At 39.6% G+C, this 12,500-nt stretch overlaps 1 protein-coding gene across 1 annotated transcript in view; it reads right to left on the minus strand.

Moving 5' to 3' along the window:
- Window positions 1–5,071: 5,071 nt before the first annotated feature.
- The window catches only part of LOC137972629 (uncharacterized), a 20,951-nt gene continuing 13,522 nt past the window's right edge, over window positions 5,072–12,500 (minus strand). Inside the window, exon 2 of the mRNA XM_068819367.1 lies at window positions 5,072–7,428. Coding sequence (XP_068675468.1) covers window positions 5,234–7,428 — 2,195 coding nt within the window. The 3' untranslated portion in view covers window positions 5,072–5,233. The remainder of the gene's footprint in view (window positions 7,429–12,500) is intronic.

Genomic DNA, 12,500 nt, shown 5'->3' on the forward strand with positions numbered 1-12,500 from the left:
GCCCTTGGGTTAGGAGAATGCAGGTTCACTATCCAGATGACCTACAATAGGTAGCCTTGAGGTAAGCCTTGTTCCTGGATTTGCTAACAACGCATGTGTAAAAACGAACACCAAACTCCGCAGCGTTTCAAATCATTTTTGGTAGCACAAAAGACACTGTACATTAGCAACAAGTGAACGCGTCTTGAAATGTTTGTGGCACTGCAGTAAAAACGAGCCTTTGACAACGGCGACGCCAGTGAACACGAAGTTAATGAGTTTTAAAAGATCGTGCTGCACGTGCGGCGTGCACTAATTTTAGTCCTTTTTAATACCGTGCTCTGCGAAAGAACAACGTGAAACTATCAAGCTTAAGTTTTGACATATTCAGGAGCCCATCTCCTGACATATTACATAAACGTACAAAAGTCCTTCTCTTCTTTTCTATTTTTTCTTCAACCGTGTTCTTGTCAACTAAGTTACAGGTTTCTTCCCTAACACCCTGCAACGCCCACAACATGGACTACATTCGCAGCCACATAAACACGAAAGAGCGAATATTGATTTTCCAGAAAAGTTTTTGTTGACTAGAGAGTAGAGTGGCTTGGACTACAATGCTAAATACATATAGCTTTCATGCATTCAACATTCAGCTGTTCATTAAAAAGCCAACTCTTTTCACTGATTTTCATTCGTCACATCAAAATAATCCACTGCCGAGCAAAAGAAGGTTGCCTTAAAATGGGGTGTTTCTTCGACGTTACCTTATATTTCAGAAGAGGTGTTTTGCATCAAAGACAACGGAATACACCTTATTCCAAAATGGCCGCCATGTAAGTATTTTTTTGTTTCCATGCAAATTTACCCTTATGGCCTCGTTCAAGGTTAAATATTCTTTTGAATTTTACGTTTGAAATCGAGGCCGTAAGAGCCAATTTGCATGGAAACAAAGGAATAGTAAAATGGGGGCCATTTTGGAATAAGGTGTATAGCATCTTTTTTCGTCGCGACACGCAAAAAAGGAGTTTTGTGTTCTATTGGCGACAAATGACCAAAAAAAGGAAAACCTAATTAGTCTTTTCTTATTCTAACGTTCTTCATGAACGTTAACGAACTCCAAATGGTTAGCAATAAAATGGGCGTACATAGAAATAAAGGGAAAAGCTTGTGCCATCACAGTGGTAAATTCCAAATAACAAGGAGACTAATTCAGATAGGAGACATTACCAGCGTTCAAATCAACCATGACAGAAACTACCTCAGTCTCCAAAGCAGAGAACAATGTCTCTCTAAAAGGAATGATTTCGACCTTCCTCGACATACACCCACAGGAATACCACGTTTCGTTCCTTTAAAATTGTTCATTAGAAATTAGGGAGTTTCAGGAACGACGAGACTTAAAGGCCTGGCCAAAAGGGAAATGTTTGCGACCAAACAACATCAAACATTGTTTGGTAACCAAACATTTTACCGTTGGCCACCTTGTTTGGTGGTCAGTGGTTGATCGTGTTTGGTCGAGATGGAAAAATTTTGAAGGCCATCAAACATTCGTCAAACAACTTTAACTATTTCTTTTCTTCTCGTGTTTGATGTGGGAAGTTTTGTTCGTTTGGACAACGGTTTCAAACATGTTTGGGCCGCGCATGCGTACCACGCTTGCTCACCCGCTTGTACGCCACGTGTGGTTTACGTATTTCTGACCCATAGTTCTTTGCTTGTGGAGTTTGATCTGAGCTAGATCAAACAGGTTTTAACCGTTTGGCCACTCACTTCAACATCAGCAGGTTTGGTCACCAAAAAATGTTTGATGTTGTTTAAGGACGTTCGCGCCAAAATCTTCCTACGATGAGATTTTCTTCATTTCTCGCCTAGAGTTAGGTCATAAAGTACTTACTCCAAAATGAAAAAAAAAAAAAAAATGGGGGTCAACGACTTTGTTACGGAGAAAATGGAAGTGGAAAAATGCCTTAATTTCGAGAAATCGGCCATAATAGCTCATCCATTGAAAATCATAAAAATAAACTGTTAGAGTGAAGGTTTCCGTGCATAGGTTTTTAGGAGTGGGATTTTTAGATAATTGCATGCCGCTAGGGATGTCGTAAACAGTAGAGTTATGCTCGACGAGCGTTTTCGTAAGCTCTATTGGTTGCAACCACTACCGGAATTCGATGTGGCACGAAGAAAAGAAAATATTAAAAAAAGATAACTTCTTACGGTGGGAATTTTTTCATTTCATCATATTTTGTAGATATTAAGTAAAGTAAGTGATTCATGATTAAAAAAATAGGGGTCACTAATGATCTAAACGAGTAAAATCGATGTGATTTTGCAAAGCTCTTGGAAAATTTCGTTTGTCACCTTTTTGCGTGACCTGTCGGGGAAGGACTGGAACCCAAGAGAGACTCGATCGCTGCAGGGATGAAAGGTTTTTATCTAAAAAAAGAACTTTCTCAAGCATAGCAACGAAGTTTTAAGCAGTAGTCACCTTCATTTGGTTGGTGTTTTGTATGATATCTCTCCATTGCCATCATGCTCATCTTCTGGAGTGTGGTTTTTGTGAAATTTAATCGCTGGTTGATTCACAAAGGTCCGCACTATTCAAGCGGATGAGGACGAAAATACTGCTCAATTATCACGAAAAGTAAAGAAAAAGAACTTCAAAATCATGCATTCATTATTAACTTAAGTTCGTAGGATAATAAAAACACTTTAAAAAACAGCCCCATTAAATTTACGGTTCGTCCACGAGTTTTCCAAACTTTCAGCCACTACTGGGTCAGCTACCTTTTCAAGAGCTTTTCCATCTTCCGGCTCACTTCTCTTTAACGTTTTATGATGATTCGGAAATAAATGTGCCATTCTTTCTCCGGCCTGGAATTTTTTCTCCGGCGTTTTTGTCGCCATGTTATTTTAACTAACGCTTGAAAAATATTTATCAAAGTCAAGTAGACTAGTGGAAGACTGATAGAACAACGCGAATATCAGTCGTGCAGTAGTCTACTTGACTTTCATAAATATTTTTTCATCAATTTTGACTGATCACGATCTTCTCTGATCCAACGCTGTGCAAGACGTATCGTCCACGGTTTTTGCAAAGGTTTAAAAAATGCTCGAAGTAATGTGTGCCGCGTTACAGTCGCGTTACCTGGGCAGTAACGTTGCGCACAAACAATTAGCGCGAACGTCCTTTAACGGCAAACATTTCCCGTTTGGCCAGGGGCCCGTTTCTCGAAGGTCTCGAAACTTTACGGGCCATTTTCGGGTTTCACAGTTCCCTTTGTATCTCAAGAACGGAGAGGATTTGAGTAGTGAAATTTCAAAGTCATTTTTCTTTTTGTTACCATGAAAACACGATAAAAGATCGGCTTTCCAAAACAAGTGGTTGGCAGTTGTACAAATGACTTTTCGAGCCCGAAAAGTTTTCGGGACTTTCGAGAAACAGACCCCAGGCCCTTAAGCAAAACGTTTACCACAAAAAAACAATATCATTGGTTTAAACAGGAAAAATAATCGTGCTGCAATAATGTGGCACGCATCAGTTACTAGCGCATCATTTGTTTGCGGTACTCTGCTTAATTGACTTAATTGACAACGACATTTTGTGGTTTTAACGGGAGCATTCGAATGCGAATCTTTTGTTCTCTATAGGTGGTTTGCAACCAATTTCTAGAGACACAGATAACAATACTGCAATGTACAATAGGCCTTATTCACGATAGCCGCCATGTTGGCTTTCAAATTGTCATGCAAATTAGCCATCTGCTATGTTGGGAGGCAAACATTGGAAAAAAGGCAAATTGCGGAAAATCGGTTTGTCGAAATATTGAAATAACAATGCTAAAAGTTCATTTAAGAATTTAGAATTAAGTGCCTTTTATAATAATTTTATATCTTTTGATATCCTTTGACATTTTGACTTTTACTTCGTTATCTGCTCATTTTTCACTGAAGTAACTTGTGTAATCATTTTATTTTACTACTTAGGTGATAAACATCCAATGAACGTGAAACAAATCATCTGTGTGGCTAAGATGTTCGTTATAACCTCTCGAACTTGTGTTGTTTGCCCCCTCAGAAGTGTGTAGTTAGTTTGCATGATCATAGCAAATCCAACGTGGCGGCCATCGTGAATAAGGTCTATTGCTGCTGGACGAACAAAAGAAGCTAATTAATGAGACAACTTTTTTTTTTGTCCACCAACATGGCGGCGATGACGTAACGTGAAAACCTCCTATTCTTACTCTGAAATTCCTTGCACCAATTTTTTTTTTAATAACTTACGCACATTTTTCATCATGAACGAGATCCTGGAGATGGAATAATGGCAAAAGACTTATGAAAGTGCAAAGCTAAATTTTGAGATGACGTTTTCAGTTCCACAACGTTCAACCTGTGAAATCTTCTAATGATATACAGTTCAACATTCACCAACAAATTTTCACCTGTGCGTCACCGGTTTAAATCTTTCATTGCAAGATAAGCAGGTATTGTAAGAAAAATAACAGTTTCCGAGATTCAGCAAAGTTCTTGGGGCGTTAAAGTTAAAGTCTAATTTATTATTCAAAATTTTCGAGATTCCTTGAAAATTATGGAGAGGGGTATTCAACCTTGTTCCCAGGGCTTTTCCCTCACTTGGAGGGGGAAGCGCCCTCGGAACGAGAATGATTACTGCCTACAATAGCTACCTTTAAAACACTAAGAACAAATTGTAAGCAAACACCTAATTTACAGAAAAGATAACAAAACAAAATACCTCAAAAATTATCCATTTAAAACAAAAAATTAATGTTTTTCTTCCAGTGGACTTTTCCCTGTTTTTCTCTTGCTTTCCTACAGGGTAGTTGCAGATTCTAGTACGTAGCTATTTTCATTAGAAAGGTATAAGGGAATCTTGGCTTTCTTTACATTTTGTTTCATTAACGTACGAGTTTGCAAAGATGGCATCAATCATGCTGTTTAAAAATTGACTTCACATGCTAAAAGAACTTGTTAAACTTTAGTTAAACCTCCAATTTTAAGCCTTTTAGCTTTAATAACGAGCCAGTTATTAGGCATCAAAAACTGATCAATTCTTGTGTGACAAAGGCGCTACTGATCCCATAATATTCTTTGTAAAATCTCGAATTTTCAAAGCATCATTTTTCAGAGCTTTTGAGAGCTTATGCAATGCACTTTCAATATTTATTACTTCATTCTCGGCTGACTGATTAGAAAAAGTTAGCCTTATGCTAATAAAGCAAAAATATATCACATCTTAATAGAAAACGGAAATGCGGCTGTTGACGTGGTCGGCTACTATGAGACTGCCACCACTGTCTATAGCAACGTAAGAAGGAACGCCCCTTTCGAAACATTGTACATCAATTTTACTCAAAAACTTGCCGCTGAGGGTGAAGAGTTGCAGCCTTTGGTTACCTACATCACACACAATGAGTCGGTTGTACTTGTCAATAACGAGTCCACGAGGACCATTAAACTGGCCATCATTGCACCCCTTACAGCCGATGTCATGTAAGTACTCTCCTGTTTTGTCAAATACTTTGACACAATTAGCAAACAAATAAGAAACAAAGAATTTGTCCTGGTGATAAAAGGCGAATTCTGGGGATTTATCACAGTCTGGGGTACTGAAGGACTGGAGCAAGTCATTCCCATCGGGGGAGAGGACCTTGATTTTCTTGTCCGGCCAATCAGTTGTGGTTATACGACCATCACTCGCAATGGAAAGGCGACCTGGTTTATCAAGATGTTTATCATTGATGTGTTTGATGAGGTGACCCTCCTCACTGAACAGACGAAGCCTATTGTCCCTTCCCAGAACAGAAGTCAGCAGGTCGCCAGAGTCTGTAAATGCCACAGACAAAGGTTCACCATTAAGTCTTATCTCCCTTTGAAACTTTCCTTCAGAGGTAAACAATTGAATTCTTTTATTCCGCCCATCTGCAACACCAATTGTTCCTGTTTTACATATATCAATATCGTAGATGCTATCAAATTCTCCTTGTCCCGTCCCTTCTGAACCAAACTGAAAGGCAAATTGATATTGATGCTGATGAACCTGCACAATCCAAGGACTACCAGTCAGCGGCTGTTCATTCACAACGATCTCCACTCCGTGTTGTCCGGAACCTTGTGGCGTATATGACACAATGTATTTGCCGTCTTTGGTGTCTTCAATGTCTGTTATTAGTTGATCATCTTCTGGAGTCAATATGTCGACTTTGATTCTATCATCTTGTTGATAACATTGAAATCCTTCTGAATCCTTCGTAACAATGACGAAATATGTTTCCTTCCTTTCTTTTACTTCCTTGCTGTCTTGACCTTCAGCTAAGCACTTTGAGGGATCAGTCTTCGTGACAACAACTCGATCCATAAGATCCAATTCCTTTTCCACCAAGTAATGTACATGTGGCGACATGTAAAGATCGGGTTTTCTTACATTTAACAGTTCATTACAACGTCCGAGGATGGCGTGATTTGTTTGTAGAATTTCGACGCTGAAGTTTCTTTCTAAGATGCTCTGACAGCGTTCGGAGCAGCTTTTCAGCTGGGTGGCAACCATCTCGAAATTTTCCAGTCGCGTTGCGTGATGTTTTTGTTCCGCTTGATAAATTTCACGAAACTTGTCCTTCATTTTCCTCTCGTGTTCTCGCAAATCACCAATCAATTTTTCCACAGTGTCTGTCATTTTCTTTTCCTCGTTCAAAATTTCAACTTTGTTTTTGTTTCTTAGGTCAGTTTGTTTGTTAATTTCACCCTCGTATCTGACAATTTCCGCTTTCACTTTGGCCACAACGTCGGCAATTTGCATCTTTTGTTCTTGTGCAGCTTTTTGAGTGTCTGTCTTAGAGTGTCGATCATGACTCACTACAGTACATTTGTGGCAAATCAGAACTTTACAGTCTTCGCAGTAAAATTCGAGGGGTTGATCTTCATGGTATTGCTGTGAACACATCACGGGTCTGTGGATCAACTCTTGCACATCTTGCGCTTGCAGTTTGTCGATCAAAACATTGCGATGACCCCTTGTGGCCTTCAAGCGTTGGTGAGCTTCAAAACAAGATGCGCACAGAAAATCCTGGCACACGAAACAGTAACATGTTGCCGTATTGTTCTCGTCACAACTGTTGCATCTTTGAGACTGTACGCTGCCATCTTCTAGAGCCAGAACATCCACCAATCGGTTGAGATGAAACGATGACGGCAAATTCTCGAATGTGTCTGTTTCGGGAATTTGAAATAAGGTCTGGCAAACCGGACATTTAATTGTCGCTTTTAGCTGTCTCCTTGCGAAGTTTGCGTGTCTGTCGAGACACTCCAGGCAGAATGAGTGAAGACATGGTAATGTCGTGGGATTTTTTACTATCTCTATGCACAATGGGCATTCTGCTTCCTTTTTAAGAATCTTGAAAAGCTGTCGAACATCCATGATGAAGCCAAGCAACGCAAAACGAGGACGTGTGGAATAGTGACGTCACTGCTATCCCGGGACTCTGTGCAGTCGAGTGAATAACCCCGCTACTTTCCGCTTGAGTGACACGGCGTCTTTTTTTTGTGACATTCTAATGCACTTCGTCGCGATATAACAACCATTTTTTGCTAAAAACTCAGAGTCCGTCCAGAAAACGGTCGGGCGAACTGCTGAAAATAAAGCAAATATTTCCACATAAAGGAAAAAAAATTGAACGTGTTTGCTCAATTCTGAGTTTTGTCGTCACGCAAAGAAAAAAATAAAATCGCTTACCATTCAACAAATTAAGTGTAGAAATTGAGATATTGTAGAAGGGTGACAAATAAACACCTTTCAAAGTTTTAGGGTTTTGCGATATTGCAAACTCGAGTTAATCGGCGAAGGGTACCACTCAAAATTATAGTGTTTAGTATGGATCAGTATGGAGACTCCATGCAGAGAGACACCAACGTAGCGGCCGCGCACCAGTGGAAACATCTGGCGTTTACTTCAGCTCCATCAAAACATTTTTTCTCTCTGCTAAGAATATTTGCATAGACACTTCTCTTAACATATTGGTTATTGGAAACGAGCTAGCCGAGCGAAGATGCGAGGCTGCCGAAAAACCTCGATCGTGCTGTGAAAAGTGTAATGTAAGTGTAATGTAAGATTCTCTGGAGATTTTAGTCGGGACCACTTAAAGTGCGAGTTTGATGTGTGGTGTGATTGGATAAACTTGCATGACGCGCGCGACTATTGACGATTTCGTCTGAAAACATGAGCTTCGTGAAATTAAGGGGCCGCGCCGGATTACATGGCGGAAATTCTTAACTCCAGCTCAAGCTGAAAAGCCGTGTGATTAACTAACTTTCTTTTTAGCCTGGGCTAAGACACAGATTGAAGAGAGGAACTTCAACTTGCGCACTGATTTTGTTTTCGCATCCTGGCAGATGTCTCTTCTTGAGTTGACATTTCGCACCCGGGCGATAATTCACCCTGTTTTTGTAATAATGTTTAAGCCGGGTGGTTGCATGGTCCGGATTTTCTTCCCAAGATAAAACTCGCCTTGTTATATGGGCCTTAAGACTCAATCGCATTTGTACCAAACGGATTATTGTTAAGAAAAACGCAAGTCAACAGCTTTCCCACATGCGAAACAGGCACATTGAAAGAGGTTTATGCAGGCCGCGCAGTAACGTCAGAGAAGACGCTCTATAAGTTGGCGCCGTATGACTGAGCTACTTAATTACTCCTGTTTTCGCTTATGCCTACTTTACGGCTGTTTCTACGAATAAAATAAGCGCGAGCAAAAGGAAAGGATCACAAAAATTTTCGTGGGCAGGGCGCTAAATTTTACATTGAAAGGCTAATCTTCAGTTTCCTTTTGTTTCTTTTATCAGGAGGAAACACTGGATAATCTTGCTTACTTGATGCCTGGTCTGGGATAACTGATATATAATACATATGTTACTTGAGATATTAAAATCAATTAGTATCGACATTCATTTGACTTTTTAAACTTTTGATCTCAAGAAACTACTTAGGAGATACAACTTTAACATGTTCCTTTCTGACAAATCAGACCTAATTTTAAAGTAAATGAGATGTGAAAAACAAGAGGCACCAGTTAGAAGAATTTTGAATGAAATAATGTCATTTTAGGTGTTCTTATTTCCCGATTTATCACAGGGAAATTGCAGCTAAACGTAAAAACTACTACCGGTGAAGGCTTCGCTTTATAGCAAGCACCATGACACCATGGCCGTGTATCGTATACCATCATTAAACAGCATTGCTTATCTTTTGAATGCATTGATTGTGTTTAAGTGACACTTAATAAGGCACCCTCCCATCCCCGCGATTCCCCTTACGTCCCCCGTTTCAGTTCCCCAAGCCCGCCCTTTTCCAGGTTAAAAATAACATTAAGGAGTTGAAGAAACGACGACGGCTACGGCTACGAAAACTCCACAAAACAAGAATATTTGATTGGTTAAAAGAGGAAAAATAATCGTGCTGCACGTGCTGCACGCATTTTATCTCGTATTTTTGCGGTTCTCTGCATAAACAACAACGTGAAATCACCAAATTTGTGGTTTTAACCCTTTGGCTACTAGGGATTTGGCCGAAAAACACGTTTTGAAGCTAGTTGAGGGGTTTTTTGGTCACTGTCGTGCTGTTTAAGAGCTAAATCTCCCTACAAGCCCGTTCCCAGGTTGTACACTCCGCGGCCTTTTCAACCAGGTGCAAAATAAGCGCTTGCAAAGTTCGGGCATGCGCAGAAAACAAAATTTCGACATTTGGGTTTAAAAGTAGCACAACACTTTCGACTTTCACTTTTCGCTTTCTCTCCTTCCCTCTCTTTTCGCTTTCTTCATCTTAGAATTAGGTGCTCAGAAAGGTAGGTGGGTAATGGAACAAGCTTTTCATGGAGATTTTCAGGTCAGTGTTACATGATTTTTTTGGCCGTTTCTGCAGTTTCCTTGACTCAATTGTGCTCATTCTGGTATAGTTTGAAAGATCTCTTCTCCCTGCACAAGTTAGTGAACAAAGCTGTTCCTGACCGTTAAAAGTGATGACGTCACAAGGGGTACATGGGATCGTGGATAAAGCTGGACGTATTTGGCCAGATAGTAATCAAAGGGTTAAGGCCCTCCACAGACTGGGGATTTAGTTGTCGACAACTATTTGTGATCGGCAGCTAAAAGGTATCGACAACTAAATAAGTCCGATAAAGGGATTCCACACACTGGCGCTGAAATACTGATTTAGAAACCGATACGCAGGGAGGTTGGACACCAAGAGCTTACTACGCATGCTCACAATAGCGAGGACATTTCAAAGTTGTCGACAACTAAAACAAAAGTTTTCACACACTAGAAAAACGCCAAAAAATGAGGCCGTCGACAACTAATCAGTTTCCCTTTTCGAAAAAGGAAACTGATTAGTTGTCGACAACTAATAATTTGGGGTTTAGTTGTCGACAACTTGCGCCACAGACTACGTTCTTTAGTTGTCGATAACTTTTAGTTGTCGATCACAAATCGTTGTCGACAACTAAATCCCTAGTCTGTGGAGGGCCTAACAACAGCGTAAGCGAACAATTGAGAACCTTTCAGATCATTAGCTGTGGTTACACAAAACCTTTTGCCCATGGGTAAATAGAGGATATTACATGGCCGCGCGGAGAAACGAATTTTATCTTCGAGTGCTGCAAGTATCTCTCACGAGTGATCGACGCGAACGAGTGAGAGATATTTTCAGCACGAGAAGATAAAATTCGTTTCCCCAAAAAACAATGAAATGTCTAGATTTACAACAACTTGTTTTATTCATTTTCGGAATGATGAAAAAGTGGTCACCAACCGCTAAAACACGGATGTTGTGTAACATGCCGTGAACAAGATATGAAAGTTATGAAAAACAAATCATGATAATGTCAAATTTCGCAATAAAAATGTTATGTAGTAGAGAAGAATTATATTAAAGCACAAAAGTATCTTACAATGAAGAGAAAGCTCGCGTTTTATTGGTTAAGCGTGTTGGTTACCATGACAACACCTATATCCTCACATGTGAAAGATAAAAATGATATGTTCACTGCACGCGGTGAAGATATGATTTTTTAATAAAAGGAGAAATCCTTGTATTTCATCAATATCTATATAATAAATAGCGTTTACCCACGGGCAAGTACGGTGCTTTTAAAGAGACATCTTTCTCTTCTCTCCTTTTTCGTAAGAGACTAATGTCTCTTCTCTCTTTTTTAATGTTTATTTTGTCCGCCGCTCACTTTTTTTTTCTGTCGCTCATTTTTTTCCGCTGTATTTTTTTTATGGCGCGCCCTTCCAGTCAATATTCAAACAGCTTTATTTTGTAATGCATGTATTAGATTTCTGTGCCGTAATTTTTATTTCCTTTCTATATGTTTTTTGTGTTGCTTTGATGTATTTTGTATCTCTTTCCATAATTAATTTAAATATACGTGATTAACACATTTATTTTTACAGTTTGTTTAAACTCGTCAGTATTGTTTTAAAATTTGATACAGCTGCGTTGTACGTACTGACAAATGGTAGGCGGGTTTTCTCGGTAGTTTTGGCTTTTTGTTAAGTGCCGACTGCGTGCCAGAAAAAATGACCTCAGATTCTGTTCTCTCAATAAGATGCATAAGGTTACCTCGCCCTTCAAGACGCGCTTTGAATCGAGATAGTTTCTCCACAAATGTTGTTTTGGAAGAATTTGTTCGGCGAAGCCTACTAGCCTGTCCATTGATAACACCCTTCTTGACACCGGGTGGGTGACAAGAGGTAAAAGGCTTTAATCAGTGTATTGGAAGATTTCAGTCGGCGCGGCTGGTGATATGTTTTGATATGGAGAATAGATTCTTTATCGAATCGTTCTCCTTTGTATACTGTTGTCGCTCTAGGAAGTGATCTCCTTTTCTGAAATTTAAGTAGTTAACTTTATCGTTAGGTTGAAGTTGTTAGCTTGTGCATTGGACAGGTTGATTTCCTGTTTATCTACGTCCCATAGTGAGAAAACAACGAAAGGTTTGATAATTATCTGAAACAACAAAGCCACAAAAGGGAGACCGTGCAGGTCTGTCGCATTCTTTCAAATATTTGTTGATAGCCTGAAAGAGGAAGACTGACCTCGTTGAATCCAGCAGAGCCGCAACGTTCTTCAGTGAAAAACGAGGTCTTAAATGACTCAAAACCTCAGTGCAAGGCATCCGCGGCCGCACGACATCGGGCCACGTGAATCACGGTAATGCGATCACGTGGTACATACTTAATTATCATGAAAAAAAAACTACAGAACAAATATAAAAACACATATAGCTAGAACGCATATAAAATAACGATAACAAAAAAATAATAAATGTGCTTGTAAAATTCATTAATAATGCATAAGAATGACAGCTAACAGAAACGCACTATTCAGGTCACATGTGTTGCTTTGTAAATCCCGATAAAGTTCAACTGTCTGAAAGCACTGGGAGGGATTGAATAGCTAGCAAGGAAAGGCTGGGGTTGATGAATTTTTAATTAGATGAATTATCAATAGG

Source organism: Montipora foliosa, chromosome 10 (genome assembly GCF_036669935.1).
Source record: "Montipora foliosa isolate CH-2021 chromosome 10, ASM3666993v2, whole genome shotgun sequence".
NCBI lineage: Eukaryota > Metazoa > Cnidaria > Anthozoa > Scleractinia > Acroporidae > Montipora > Montipora foliosa.